Source organism: Mchenga conophoros, linkage group LG7 (assembly GCF_057382185.1).
Source record: "Mchenga conophoros isolate Kocher_MC1m ecotype Shallow Benthic linkage group LG7, M_conophoros_male_GT1.1, whole genome shotgun sequence".
Taxonomy (NCBI): Eukaryota; Metazoa; Chordata; class Actinopteri; order Cichliformes; family Cichlidae; genus Mchenga; species Mchenga conophoros.
The window spans coordinates 27,757,873-27,773,558 of NC_140532.1; the positions used below are offsets into that span (position 1 = coordinate 27,757,873).

The 15,686-nt window shown below is 40.1% G+C and overlaps 1 protein-coding gene across 1 annotated transcript in view; it reads right to left on the reverse strand.

The window, feature by feature from the left end:
* aass (aminoadipate-semialdehyde synthase) overlaps nucleotides 1-15,686 on the reverse strand; it is a 107,977-nt gene that overhangs the window by 34,133 nt on the left and 58,158 nt on the right. The window contains exons 9-10 of the mRNA XM_085283230.1: nucleotides 10,424-10,572; nucleotides 7,942-8,064 (exon numbers count right to left, since the gene is read on the reverse strand). Coding sequence (XP_085139356.1) covers nucleotides 7,942-8,064; nucleotides 10,424-10,572 — 272 coding nt within the window. The remainder of the gene's footprint in view (nucleotides 1-7,941; nucleotides 8,065-10,423; nucleotides 10,573-15,686) is intronic.

The window sequence follows — 15,686 nt, forward strand, 5'->3', positions numbered from 1 at the left end:
CACCAAAGCACACACCAACTTCATACTGACGGACAGATCACTGCCCTTTTGCCGCCTTGTCTGACCGTGTTTTGTGGCTTTGGTTCACTTCACCTCACTCTTCCCCATTCTTGTCATTAAATCAGGCCGTTCTGCAACCATGGCAGCCATTCACTCTATGGCTTTATTAATGGTGTATTTTACCCCTTCACCAAAGGCCGTTCTTGTTTACAACATTATATTTGCAGTGTTCATCTATCTATCAATATCTGCGGAGTATTTTTTTTTTTTTAACGAGTATCCTATTTTCCAAAGCACAGCATGTAAAGGGTAGCTCGGTTAGCAGGATGCTAGCATGTAGCGCTTAGTGAGACACGCCTCAGACGAGTTGAGCAAAGACCCCGTCTGTGTACTTTATACGTGAGCAACGGATTTAAATAAAATTAACGTTTCAAAAGACAAACTTGAAGATAAAAAACAATATACAGTGGGGCAAAAAAGTATTTAGTCAGCCACCAATTGTGCAAGTTCCCCCACTTAAAATGATGACAAAGGTCAGTAATTTGCACCAGAGGTACACTTCAACTGTGAGAGACAGAATGTGAAAAAAAAATCCATGAATTCACATGGTAGGATTTGTAAAGAATTTATTCGTAAATCAGGGTGGAAAATAAGTATTTGGTCACCTCAAACAAGGAAAATCTCTGGCTCTCACAGACCTGTAACGTCTTCTGTAAGAAGCTTTTCTGTCCCCCACTCGTTACCTGTATGAATGGCACCTGTTTGAACTCATCATCTGTATAAAAGACACCTGTCCACAGCCTCAAACAGTCAGACTCCAAACTCCGCCATGGCCAAGACCAAAGAGCTTTCGAAGGACACCAGGAAAAGTATTGTAGACCTGCACCAGACTGGGAAGAGTGAATCTACAATAGGCAAGCAGCTTGGTGTGAAAAAAATCAACTGTGGGAGCAATCATCAGAAAATGGAAGACATACAAGACCACTGATAATCTCCCTCGATCTGGGGCTCCACGCAAGATCTCATCCCGTGGGGTCAAAATGATCATGAGAACGGTGAGCAAAGATCCCAGAACCACACGGGGGGACCTGGTGAATGACCTGCAGAGAGCTGGGACCAAAGTAACAAAGGTCACCATCAGTAACACACTACAACGGCAGGGAATCAAATCCCGCAGTGCCAGACGTGTTCCGCTGCTGAAGCCAGTGCATGTCCAGGCCCGTCTGAAGTTTGCCAGAGAGCACATGGATGATACAGCAGAGGATTGGGAGAATGTCATGTGGTCAGATGAAACCAAAGTAGAACTTTTTGGTATAAACTCAACTCGTCGTGTTTGGAGGAAGAAGAATACTGAGTTGCATCCCAAGAACACCATACCTACTGTGAAGCATGGGGGTGGAAACATCATGCTATGGGGCTGTTTTTCTGCCAAGGGGACAGGACGACTGATCCGTGTTAAGGACAGAATGAATGGGGCCATGTATCGTGAGATTTTGAGCCAAAACCTCCTTCCATCAGTGAGAACTCTGAAGATGAAACGAGGCTGGGTCTTCCAACATGACAATGATCCAAAACACACCGCCCGGGCAACAAAGGAGTGGCTCCGTAAGAAGCATTTGAAAGTCCTGGAGTGGCCTAGCCAGTCTCCAGACCTCAACCCCATAGAAAATCTGTGGCGGGAGTTGAAAGTCCGTGTTGCTCGGCGACAGCCCCAAAACATCACTGCTCTCGAGAAGATCTGCATGGAGGAATGGGCCAAAATACCAGCTACTGTGTGTGCAAACCTGGTAAAGACCTATAGTAAACGTTTGACCTCTGTTATTGCCAACAAAGGTTATGTTACAAAGTATTGAGTTGTATTTTTGTTATTGACCAAATACTTATTTTCCACCCTGATTTACGAATAAATTCTTTACAAATCCTACCATGTGGATTCATGGATTTTTTTTCCACATTCTGTCTCTCACAGTTGAAGTGTACCTCTGGTGCAAATTACTGACCTCTGTCATCATTTTAGGTGGGGGAACTTGCACAATCGGTGGCTGACTAAATATTTTTTTGCCCCACTGTACTTACCGGAGAATCGCCAGGGTTTGCCGCTTCCATCTTGCTGCTCCTAAATTCAAAACTGCCTCTGCAGACAGGCAGGGGAGGCGTGGAAATTGTCTTTGAGTTAGTCAAACGTTTTCCTTAGTTCGAGTAGATGATAAAATAAAATAAAAATAAATGGGATTTTAAGTAGGACTAGGCGTTCTGTAATGATCTCTATTTAGGAGAAAAACTTAATCACTCACCTTTAAACAGCTCTCTTTTAGGAGACACACTGCTGGCTAACGGTGTCATGTGATCAAACAGCATAATTTAATTGGCTGAGAGCCGCTCGACTCGATCTAGTGCTGATTGCTCTGGCTTGGATCATTCAAGCTCATCACTTTTGCTGGTGAATTTTTGCAGGTGAATTTTTGCAGGTGAATATTTTTGCAGGGAAATTTGGAGGATAAAAGTTTAGTGTTATAAATTCAATGTCTAAAAATACTTGAATTCTGATGATACTATATTTCTTCCATAAATCTGTAACCAGACAGGCGGCCAAAGGATCCAATGAGGTCCAGAGGTGAAGGAATTGATGCCTCCGGATCTGTAATATACAGAAGGAGATCGTCTGCATACAAGGAGCACTTATGAATAGTGTTTCCCCTAGTGATCCCCCTTATTATGGGGTCTGTTCTCAATGCTGCCGCCAGCGGCTCTATTGACAGATTGAATAGCAGGGGGCTTAAGGAGCATCCCTGGCGGGTGCCTCTATGTAAGGAAAAGTATTCTGAAATAGTGTTATTGGTGCGGACTGAAGACAGGGGTGCTGAGTACAGAGTCCTGATCCATGAAATAAAATTAGAACCGACGCCAAATTTTTTCAAAACGGAGAACAAATATTGCCAATCCACACAGTCAAAAGTCTTCTCGGCATCTAGTGAGACTATTAGTGATCAACTGAATGGTCAGAATATAGGATATTTAACAGCCGTCTGATATTGAAATATGACTGGCGGTTCACTATAAAGCCTGTTTGGTCCTCATGTATAATAGAAGGTACTACCTTCTCAATACAAAGTGCAAGAGCTTTTGTGAGGATCTTATAATCCACATTCAGTAGACTAATGGGGCGATAGGATCCACATTTTTGAGGATCCTTGTCTTTTTTGAGTATTACAGAGATTGTGGCTTGGGACAGAGTTTGTGGCAATGTGCTTGTTGCCTGAATTTCTGAAAAAACCTCAGACAGTAAAGAAACAAACTTGTCGGCAAAGCGTTTATAGAAATCACACAAGAAGCCACCTGGGCCCGGTGCCTTGCCATTTTGCAAAGAATTAACTGCCTGCAATATTTCCGCTGAGGTAATAGGTCTTTCCAGCAGCTCATGTTGGTCTGGGTTAATAGTGGGAGTATCTATGTTCCTCAAGAAGGAAACCAAGTCAGCCTCTGAATAATCAGTGCGGGAAGTAAATGGTAAATGGTAAATGGCCTGCATTTGTATAGCGCTTTTCTAGTCCCTAAGGACCCCAAAGCGCTTCACACTACATTCAGTCATTCACCCATTCACACACACATTCACACACTGGCGATGGCAAGCTACATTGTAGCCACAGCTGCCCTGGGGCGCACTGACAGAGGCGAGGCTGCCGGACACTGGCGCCACCGGGCCCTCTGACCACCACCAGTAGGCAAACATGGGGTTAGTATCTTGCCCAAGGATATTTGGCATGCAGCCAGGAGGCAGCCTGGGATCGAACCACCGACCTTCTGATTAGTGGCTGACTTGCTCTGCCACTTGAGCTACAGCCACCCCAGAGATCCTGATAAAATAGCTTGAAAGCAGCATTAATTCCGTCAGGGTGTGTTACCACCTGACCGGAGTCTAACTGTATGTTGGGTATAGATTGAGCTGTAGCGGATTGACAAAGCTGATGCGAAAGATATCTACTTGCTTTTTCACCATGCTGGTATACATGATGTCTTGATCTAGGTAGGAGCTTCTCAGTTTCTTTAATTGAGAGAGTGTCAAATTCACACTGCAGCAGTACCTTCTGCTTGTATAAATCAGCGGTTGGACAGGTAGCATATTGTGTGTCAATGTTAGCTATGAGCTCCGTCAGCTCCCGAAGCCATTCGTTTCGCTTTTTAGTCTTATAAGACGAAAAAGAAATAATTTGGCCCCGCAGATATGCTTTTAGCGACTCCCAAATTATAGATTTTGAAACATCTGGAGTGTTATTTGTTTCTTTTTTTTTTTTTTTTTTTTGTGTCCCGTTTGGATCTTTAGCCATCAGAATTGTTGTCTTAAGGCATAAGGTCATATTGGTCCATATTGGTCCATTTGATATAATTATGAATTTATTTTATTTTCAGTTGCTACAAACGGGACAGACATGACTGGGGGATAGGACAGGGAGAAAGAATGAAAGAAAGAGAGGGAGAGAAAGAAAACCAAAGGGGAGAAGAGACGGTGAGAAGGGGGGGAAGAAAGAAAAAACAAACAAACAAAAAAACAAAACACCTGGGTCACCTGTATGGAGAAAAAAAACAGAAGAGAAAGCAAACAACAAAGAGCAACATAATAAAAAAAACAGCACCATCACAATAAACTAGCTAGCAGTAGATATCAGTAGATACTAAATAATAAACGATATTGTGCAGCACGCAAGATAGACAGCGCACAATGTGCTTTGAGGCAGCAGCCAAGAAAGCTGTAGTCCGCGTCTGTGAATACCCGTGTGTACACCTGTGTGCATACTTGTGTGGATCAGCATGCTTGCATTCCAAAGGTTTCTCCATGTAACGATCTGCTAGGGAGTGTGGGGAGCCACAGCCCCGTCCTCCAGGGTATGAAGCAGGTATGGAGGAGATCAAAACTCCAGACATCCAGAGGCCCCCAGAACACAAGAGACCAAGGAAGACCAACAGAGGGGCAGCCGCGCCACTGTCCCAGTAAGAGCTGAGGAGAGTCCCAGATGAGGGCTCACTCAGCAGCCGCGGAGCAGAAGCCAGGGGGAGTTGCAGTGACGCGCCCGTGAGCTCCGCCGGCAGCCAGCTGTGCCTGAGTGACCGAGGTGGCCCCAGGCTCCAGGCCCCGATAAGCGGCCGCCAAGGAGTGAGCCGGTGTGTACCTGGACGCCCACCCCCAGACACAAAGAACCACCAACGCACCGACACCTGAGGGAGTCCGCCACTGGCAGGGGAAGTGGTGGTGGGTGGAGATAGGCCTCCAAACCTTGGAGGGCCTGAGATGTCCCCAGAGAGGTGGCGTCTGATACCCAACCTGACATATAGACACAGACATACAGGCACACACAGACACAAACATCCATTCCCACCCTCATGCTCTCATATGCACTTACTCCACACTCAACCAACGAGGAGACAGACATAAAGAGACGCTGTACACACGATCACACTCCCCAAGCGTACTCTACGAACCGGGTCTAGGTACCCTTGCCCCTGGAGGGGGGAACTGCACCCAGACCCAGGTAGTGTTACCCTTTTCCCTGCGGTGGGGCGAGGCAGACCGCCCCGACTCCGCAGCAGCAGGGAGGCCCCACACCCCAGACCGCAGTCGGACAGCCAACTACTCCTGTGTTATTTGTTTCTAGAAAAAGCTCGATGTGGTGTACTATGAACTTGCAAAACTCCTCATCTGACAATAATGCTGAGTCAAATTTCCAGAACCGCTGCCTTGCTGATACATTTGGAAATGCGATATCAACCTGCACTGGTGCATGATCAGAAATTACAATTGCATTGTATTTACACATGATGACCCTTGGGATAAGGAAATTATCCAGACGAAAATAATCAATCCTGGAATACGAATGATGCACAGGGGTGAAGAAGGAATAGTATTTTGCTAAGGGCTCAGTGATGCACAGTGGATCTGAAATGCCATAGTTTTGAAGAAATGTCTACAGCATTTAAATTCTATGTTTATCGTTTATGGACGATTTAAAATCTTCAAATCTACAATTTCACACGTGCTACACCTTAAGTTTTTGCTAATGCAATCATGCTTTTAATAATTTAAAAAATATTTCAGACTGAAAACTAAATCAAATTCAATTTCAATTACATTTTATTTAGCACCAAATCACAACAACAGTTGCTTTAAGGCGCTAAAGGGAGCAGATTTCTTGCAATGCTACTAAATTATCTGCCTGGAGAAAATCAGTCTGCTGTAGAGCTGGGCGATATAAGATTTTTTCATATCACAATATGTTTTTTTGTTTGTTTTTTTTCATTTCAGGCGATAACGATATCTATCACGATATAAGCCAAATAACTATATTTGTAAGATTTAAATGTGCCGTTGCTCACAAGTAAAATGTGAAATAATCAGCAGCGTGTTTTGATTTAAATATTTATTTCCCATAATAAGTTCAACAGGGTAGATGTACTTAAGGAACATGAGACTTTTTCAGATAAATAAAGGCAAATATTGCAAACTACACAAAAGGCAGCCGCTAAAGCGTTTAAGTTTCAAAATAGAACAAACGAAACAGGCTACTAAATTTTCAATTCAACTTAGAAACAAAATATTAATTCAAAAAATAAATCTTAGTTTGTTTTACAGAAGAACAGACAAAATTGACTAACTTTTGTCAATATCAAATAAACTGAGAACTAAAAGGAAATTCTCGATCTCTCCTTGTTGCATAGCTTAGCTTTTCAAACAGTTTTAACAGTTACTTTAGTCTGACAAAAGCCGAATGACGAATTAGCGCTTCCAGTCAGAGATTGAGCATGCACCGGTTTATTGTATTTCCAGACTTGCTTTTGGCACAATTTACAGTGCCAAAACACTGGCTGTTGTGAAATCCGTGGTAGCTGTTTTTTGTTGGTTCATCTTCCTTGATTGCACGCCGGTTTTCCCTGGGCTGGGGTGTAACAAACGTTAACTAGTAATGACTTCATGAACTTCTTCACAAATAAAATTTTAATCATTAAAGAAAAAATTACCAATAATCATTCCACAGATGTAATATTATCTACAGCTACTCTTAGTATCATTGATGTTAAGTTACTCTTTTTCTCCAATTGATCTTTCTGAGTTAACTTCAATAATTACTTCCTCCAAACCATCAACGTGTTTTTTAGATCCCTTTAAACAGCTGCTGTGATTTGCGGTCTCTTATTTTGCACCTTGTTCATTGAAAAACCTTCAGAGCACTTTAACAGAACAGAACTGAATAGCCCTTTATTGTCAATGTACAAAGAAATTATTGGTGATCCAGACCAACTGTGCAGGAGTAAAATATAAATAGCCAGCAGCTGCTTGTCTTTGTCTCCCTGGGGTATTCAGAGCTCTAATAAAGACTGTTGTAACTGAAGACTGTTATTCATAAACTAGACTTTGTATTTGTATTATTTTGTTTTATGTGTTTTAATGTTGTATTTGATTTTTAACTTGTAACACTGTAATAATATGCCTTCCTCGCCAAGTCTCCCTTGATGTTAATCTCAAGGGATCCCTGATTAAATAAAATAAATAAATATGAGGTCTTTAGGATAAAATAAGAAAGGAGTTTTTAAAAGCCAACTCAAGTAATAAATGCATGAACCAGTTTTTCTACATCACTCTGAGATAGGATGTTAGCATGTTTTATCCATGTCCAAATGCAAGTAAACAGTCCTACAGATTTGGATAATATGTGCATTGAAAGACCTATCCTGGTCAAAAATGACTCCAACATTCCTCACACAAAGGTCTAGCAGGATACGAATGGTGAGTTATGTTAATAAACAAAGCTGAACAGAAGAATATACAGAAATCATAAAAGATGCTGCTTGATGTAAAAATTGGAGTCGTTGCCTCAATTCTGAAACCCTGATCCAAACAGAAACACAGTTGATGCTGGCACAAAGGCAAATCATGAACCGTTTGCTCTATACCTGTCATGATCAATATGCTGGTCAGCATCATAGATGCAGAAAGGCTTATCAATGGTGGTGCATTCATTCATGAACTCTATAGAGCCTCCAGTGTCAGCAGATATGTCGCAGATGGCCAGCAGCCTGCAGGAAGACAGAAAAGAAAACACTTATGAGGGTATAGCAGGCTGTGGGGTAAGGTGATCCAAACGGGTATGTCCTACAGGGAGGAGGCCCCAGCACAGACCCGGGACACGCTGAAGAGATCTATTGGCTGGCCTGGGAAAGGTTTGATGTTTCCTCAGATAAGTGGGGTGCCTCTGCCAACTATAGATAAGCAGAAAAAAATGGCTGGATGATTTGTTTTATTATTTTAGATGTTAATTTTATTGAAGATGTCATGAGAAGTCATGAATCACAATGCTTTTGTTTGTTTTTCAGATGTTATTTTGCCATATTTTAGTAATACGTGAACAGCTTTTGTAGTAACATGTTTTCATATTTATTCTCATATTTAACATCTCAAAAAGTTGATTCAGTTCATCTACACGTAGCGTTTTCAGTGGCAAAAAATGTTTCATCGCTCATCCACATGACTTCTTTGGTCTCAGCTGATTGCAGGTTTCCCCAACCTTATAAACAGTATATTTGCATAATGACTAAAACTAGCACCACTGAAGAACAATGAGGTCAGTTTCTTGATCATTAATATACAAAATGTCATGACCATTGATCAACAATTACTGATCAAAGACAAAAACATTATCATCCTTCTGGCAGACAAGGGTAGGTACACGGTTTTGCTAAACCAGAAACTATCATGAGAAAATTTTCTTGCTGCTCGGTTACAAAAATACTTGAAACAAGACCAGGAAGTGACTAAAGGAAGAGGGTGATAGATTGTCTGAAGCAGTTAGAACAAGACAATACTACTGACCGGATGTCATTTTTTAATTAATTTATTTAATTTTTATTTTTTATTTTATTTGGTTTTTATTTATATATAATGTATTTTTATTATTTAGTTCCAATGATACAAAAGTCTTGTGTGATGTTACGTCTGTCTCATTTATGTTCCAGTCACTGAAGCAGGGGAGGCAGTTCACAAGAGATTACAGGATGACCCCAACCTCAACAATAGGACTCCTCTCAGCACCGACCAAGTGTGTTTGCTCTTGGAACTCTGACTTCATTCCACATATTTCACAATAGTTAGTACTACAGACTAAAACATGGGTGGGCCTTTGGCTCCCCAGTTTTACCCATTGTAGCCAACTTTTACATGGAAGAATTGGAAAAGAGTGCTCTGTTATCCTACCCTGGAACACCACCAAGTCATTGGTTCAGGTATCATTATCATTTCATTATCATTTTTATTTATGAACTGAACAGAAACAGAAATACAAAATAAATAGTACCAAATAACTTATAATTTATAATATTAATACCAAATAATGGTCATACTGTATTAAATGCCAGTGAACACAAATGTGTTTTAGATGTGTCATCTGTAGGGGGACATTATTCCACAGTTTAGGCACTACAAACCCAAATGCTCGATTGCCTCTGTGAACGAGCCTACACCTTGGTATGGCTAAAAGCAAAAGATCATTTGAACTAAGAGATCTAGAAGTCGGATAAGGCTTCAACAGGTAAGACAAATACCCAGTAGCCTGTCCATTTGGAGCTTAGTAGGTCAACAATAAAATTTTAAAACCAATTCTGAAGTGAACAGGGAGCCAGTGAAGAGAGAGAGAGAGAGGCAAGCACTGGTGAAATATGTTCATGTCTTTTAGTTCACATCAGAAGACGAGCTGCAGCATTCTGGACCAACTGCAGTCTTGGATGGGAGGTCTGACTAACTCCAATATATAAGAAGTTACAATAGTCCAGCTGGGATCTAATAAAAAGGTAAAGGTATGTGGATGACACCTGAGTGAAAATCAAATCTCAGGACATACCACAATTCACTAATCACATTAACTGTGGACCAACTGCTTCCTAAGCAAAAACCCTTAGTGATTTCTCATCTGTCAGGAGTATTAGAACAGCTGAGACATATTTTCTCTAAACACCACGTCAGTCAGCTGAAACTGAAGAAGTCACTTGGATGACTGACGAAACCTTTCTCCCACTGAAAACGCTACCTCCAGATGATTTTCTTTTAAGATTTCCTTACCTGGATGATTGAACATCAAGACATTTTTCTTCTTTGTTATTGAAGAATGTGATAACTGGTTTGAAATGCGTTTGTTATTGTTTTTCATTAAACGGTTTTCAAATGTAACTTCAAACCTGAGTGCTTCTTAGTGTTAGACCAGTTGGTTAGTCTAATTTTTTTTTCTTGTTTAGTCAACTAAGAAATTAGTCGCCAGGAATATCCCTAAAAGATAAACATGCAATCGCTGTTGAGATGCAGTAGCTACCACCACAGTACTTTTATTCATTCAGTAGAAAAAGATTTCCAGCCTGTATTTGTGATTTTCCTGTGCTGCGTTCTTACTTGTGAGGAAGCTTAGGTGATCCCTCGTTGTATGCAGATGAGGATTTTTGTGGTCTCATGAGCATCTGAGCGTCCAGTCGCCGGAGGAGTCGAGGAGTGTGGGGGTCCCAATAAATACCATTGATCAGACAGGTTGTATAGGGTGCTACCTATAGTCAGGAAGAAACCACGGTCCAGTCATTCACTATGTGTTGAACTACAGTGTGTCAGCCATTCAGTAGTGCTTTTGAAATCTCAACTGTAATTTAAATCTACAACTACAATTCTGAAAAAGTTGGAATGGTGTGTAAAATACATATTACACATTTTCTACAACACAAAACAAAAAAATATAATACCCTGAACTGCATTAAATAATACACCAACAATAAACAGTAAGTCTCTCTCTTCTAAGTCCCTGCGAGTAAACAGTTTTATAATTGATAAATTTTTATTTATTTATTTATTTTTACCGCCTGTCCCATTTGGTTCTTTTGCCATCAGAATTATTGTCTGAAGGCCAAAAAAGACGCCCAACAGATTTACTTTACCAAGTGGACCATCCTGGCCTTGCCGTATTGGTCCATTTGATTGACCTTTGTTTTTATTGTTTATTTTATTTTATTTTCACTTGTTACATACGGGGAAGACATGACTGGGGGAAAGGAAAGGGAGAAAGAATGAGAGGGAGGGAAAGAAAAACAGCGGGGAAGAGGAGCGGTGATAAAGAAAAGAAAATTGATCAATATACTGATTTAATTTGAGTTAAGGACCTGGTTATACTACAATGGGTATGTTAGTTTATATTCACGTGCAACTCATTTTTAGTATCTTGCCCAAGAATAGTTTGCCTGGGATCAAACTATCAACCTAACAATTGGTAGATGACCTGCTCCACCTTTATAGCCACAACCTGAACAGAAAGGGTGGACAATAAGTTAGTTCCACACCCGTGGAGGCCAAAAACTCAAAAATGTTCTGTGCTAGGACCAGTTCTGTTTCTGTACAACTGCTTCCTTTACACACTATCATTCAAAGGCATAGCAAATATTTTCATTGCTATGCAGATGAAATCCAGCTTTATTGATCCATGAAGCCAGATGACACACATCAATTAGGTAAACTGCAGGCATGTCCTGGATGGGACCTGAATGACCTCTAATTTCCTGCTACTAAATTCATACAAACTGAAGTTATTGTATTTGACTTTAAAACATGTTGTATGACTACTTTAGGCTTGGTGTTTGATCACAACTGTTTTAATTTCATGTCACCTGTTATTTGACTGCTACCTAATGTGGAGATCAGGGAAATATTTTACTGCTACTATTCATAACCATCATTACCATTACATTAATTATCATTTCATCAAAGCATTTATTCAATAGATTACACATGTTCTTAGTTAAGATTATTACACCTATCACAGAGAGCTTCTGTCTGGTAAAAGGTCAGAAGCGTCAACGGGCGGGGTGAGGCCGAGTGCATTTTGAGGTCGAGACACACAAACAGTAGTTAGACTCATGTTTAGATAAGAGTTCAAATAATAGTTTGCAAAACCTTTTAACTGTAAGATTATGTCTGCCTAAGGGACAGTTTGTTCCAGGAGATAAGCAAGAGTTAGAAGATTAATAGGAAGCACCTGGCCTCGAGACGGAGAAGATGTCCTTTTAAATGTGTCAAAAGTCGTCAACAGAACATTTGTGGTTTTTAAACTTGTGCATGTATTGTATCTGCTTTGACACATGAGGGGGCGTCATAAATAATACCCTGATGTTATAAAAACAACTGCTTGTGTATTATTGGGCGGAGATCAATGCTGTCTGTGTGCAATGTTCATCTCCCCACGTGTGTGTTCATTAAAATCATTGTTTGACTGACTCTCCTGGACCAATTGTTGTTTTTTGTGCTCACCCTCAATATTTGAGCCCGTAACACTAACTTGAGCATTGTGCCTCACGTTAGGGAGTGTGTAGTTTAGTTTTTTTGTCCGATAACTTTGGAGAAACTTAGGCACCATTTTTACTGGCCTACTATGCCTAAAGATGTGGAATAATTTTGCTGCCACTCCAATTTTAAAGCATAGAGGAAATCTGGCTTTCCCAGTTGGAGCGCCCAGACTTCAGAATAACTTGCCACTTCAGAGTCTATACAGTCTTTCAAATTGCATATTAAAACTCACTTTTAATTCAAGTTCAGTTTGAGTACCATCAGGCTTGTTTTATCTTTGTTTGCTTTGTTTACATGTTAAATATATTGTCATTGCCTCATCATGTCTCATTTTACTGTATTTGCTTTTCTATTGTGTTTTCTTGTTCATTAAGTAATTGTGAAGCTTTGGAAAAAGGATGGTATTAGTTATACTAAAATAAAGAAAATATTAAAAACAGCATTAATTGTGAAAGATTAAAATGGTAACTATGTGCATTTTAAAACTGACCTCACATATGCTTTTTGTTTTCTCAAATTAGTACTCCACACTATGGACTGTTCTCAGTCCAGCTATGGTTCCCCTACTGCTCTGCACACACAGCAACCTGCCACAGCTCAATATTCCATCTGCTACACGTTCAGCCTCCAAAAATTATTCATCTTTTATCTAACTATCGTCCACTAGTCACTATGGTATTGACAACTGATCGCTAATATGGATAAATATTGGATAATTACTAATAGATAAACACCTCTCATAACCAATATTATTCATTCCTCCCTGAACACTGGGATTGTTCCTGAAGCACTGAAAAAGGCTTCTCTTATTCCAACTCTCAAAAAGCCTGGTGCAGACCCCAATAACTTTGATAATCTTCGCCCTATATCAAATCTCCCCTTTATTTCAAAAATTCTTGAAAAAGTTGTCGCCGCCCAGCTTCATTTACATCTCAATGACCATAATCTCTATGAACAATTTCAATCTGGTTTCCGCCCCAATCATAGCACAGAAACTGCTCTGTTAAGAATTACCAATGACCTTCTGATGGCAGCTGATTCTGGTCTCCTATCCATTCTCATCCTTCTTGATCTTAGTGCGGCATTTGATACCATTTCTCACAATATTCTCCTGAACCGGTTAGCTTCCATCGGTATTAGTCATACCCCACTTACCTGGTTTACCTCCTATCTCTCAGACCGCACTCAGTTTATCCAACTTAAATCCCATTCTTCAACTCTCTATCCTGTTTCTGCTGGTGTGCCCCAGGGTTCAGTATTGGGGCCTCTTTTATTCATTATTTATATGCTTCCTCTTGGTTATATATTCCGAAAATATAATATAAATTTTCACTGTTATGCCGATGACACCCAGCTCTACCTTTCCTCTAAACCCAATTCATCCCTCCCACCTACCTCCCTCTCAGACTGTCTTATTGAGATTAGATCTTGGTTCTCCTCCAATTTCCTCAAACTTAACAGTAATAAAACTGAAGTTTTACTTGTTGGTACACCATCTATCTTAACCAAATCCCACAGCTTTTCCATTAACGTTGAAAATTCTCCCACCCTTCCCTCCCCTCAGGTTAAGAGTTTGGGTATCATACTTGATAATACTCTTTCATTCCAGTCTCACATTAATTACATAACACGGTCTGCTTACTTCCATTTACGTAATATTCACCGACTCCGTCCCTTCCTCACTCCCCATGCTGCTGCCATCCTTGTCCATAGTCTTATTACGTCCCGTATTGATTACTGTAATTCCCTCCTATTTGGTCTCCCTAAAAAGTCCCTTCATAAACTTCAACTTCTTCAAAATTCTGCAGCTCGGGTCATAACTTACACTCCGTTAAGTGCTCATATTACCCCAGTTCTTCAGCAGCTTCACTGGTTGCCCATAGAAGCCAGGATAAATTTTAAAATCTTACTTCTTACATACAAGTGTATCCATAAATCTGCTCCTTCATATTTGTGTGACCTACTCCATATCACCACTGTTTCCCGCCCTCTCAGATCATCATCTGCTATTCATCTTACTGTTCCGTCCTCACACCTTATTACTATGGGGAACAGAGCTTTCAGTCGCTCTGCTCCTCGGCTCTGGAACTCTCTTCCTCCTGCACTAAGAAATATTGACTCCCTCTCCATATTCAAGACACAGCTCAAAACACATCTGTTTAAACTGGCTTATTCGCTTTAATGCTGATTTTATTTGTTGTCACGCTCTGTTTTGTAATTTTAACTTATTTTATGTATTTTATGACTATTGTTCCTTTTATTAATTGTGGTTTTTTTTGTAAGGTGACCTTGGGTTTCTGAAAGGCGCCCTCAAATAAAATGGAGTTGAGACAAAGCTGTGTGAAAGGCATTAGCCATGTTGCTCGGCGATAGCATAATATTCTGTTTTAGCTAGCTGAAAGGTATTGTTTGCAGGCAAATACCACAGCCTTGAAAAAAAAGCTTGCATGTGAATTTTCAGTCAAATTTTTGGTCAAATACACCTAAAACAATGTCTAGAATGTGAAATGTTGGTATAATGGTGCTACTTGAAGCCTGAAAATGATCTCCCATAAAAAAACAAAAACGCGCAAACAGCAGTAGCAGATGTCCTGACTGGGTTCTACGTTAGCATTTAGATCCCTCCAGAGTTTTGTGCACACGGTTTAGGTAAAAATGAAAAAGGTTGAGGCTTTACATTTAGTTCAGTATTACCTGTTGCCTGTGTCCTTGTCTTTTGGGAAAATACTTTACACAAGTAATGGCTCAAAGAGAATTCTTTTTTTTTTTACTGTGCTGCAATTGATTTGTGCCACTAATTTTTATTCAATCTCCGCACAGGATATGCTTGTGAAGATGGAATATGGGGAAGAGCAGAAGTTCGTTGAAGTTCCACAAAGTGATGAATGAAGGACATGCATATTGTATTAAAGAAATAAGTGAGAGAATGCTGTTATTTGCATTTACCAGCTCACCTATGTCAGACCTTTTGATAAACAACATTCTAATGAAAGTGAGAACATGTATACTGTTACATCTTTCAGAAAATGTTTTGTGGTGCACAGTTCAGAATAAATGTTTTTCAAAAACCATTGCGTCTTTTTAGTAAATGTTTATTTCCAAAAGAAATTTCTAGAAGTTCAGAACAGTAAAATTCCCGCTTTTTAGAATTAATTAGAAGAAAACTCTTACGTAGTTAAACTAAAATACTCTTTGAGAGTTAATATATAAACTCTTAACACCTAGTTAGCATTAGTAAGTGTTAAATTATCAACTCCAGACAGATTTGGTGTTTAACACTAAATCAGAGTTAACGTACCAACTCTCCAAAAAGAGTTAAATTAACACTCTCTGG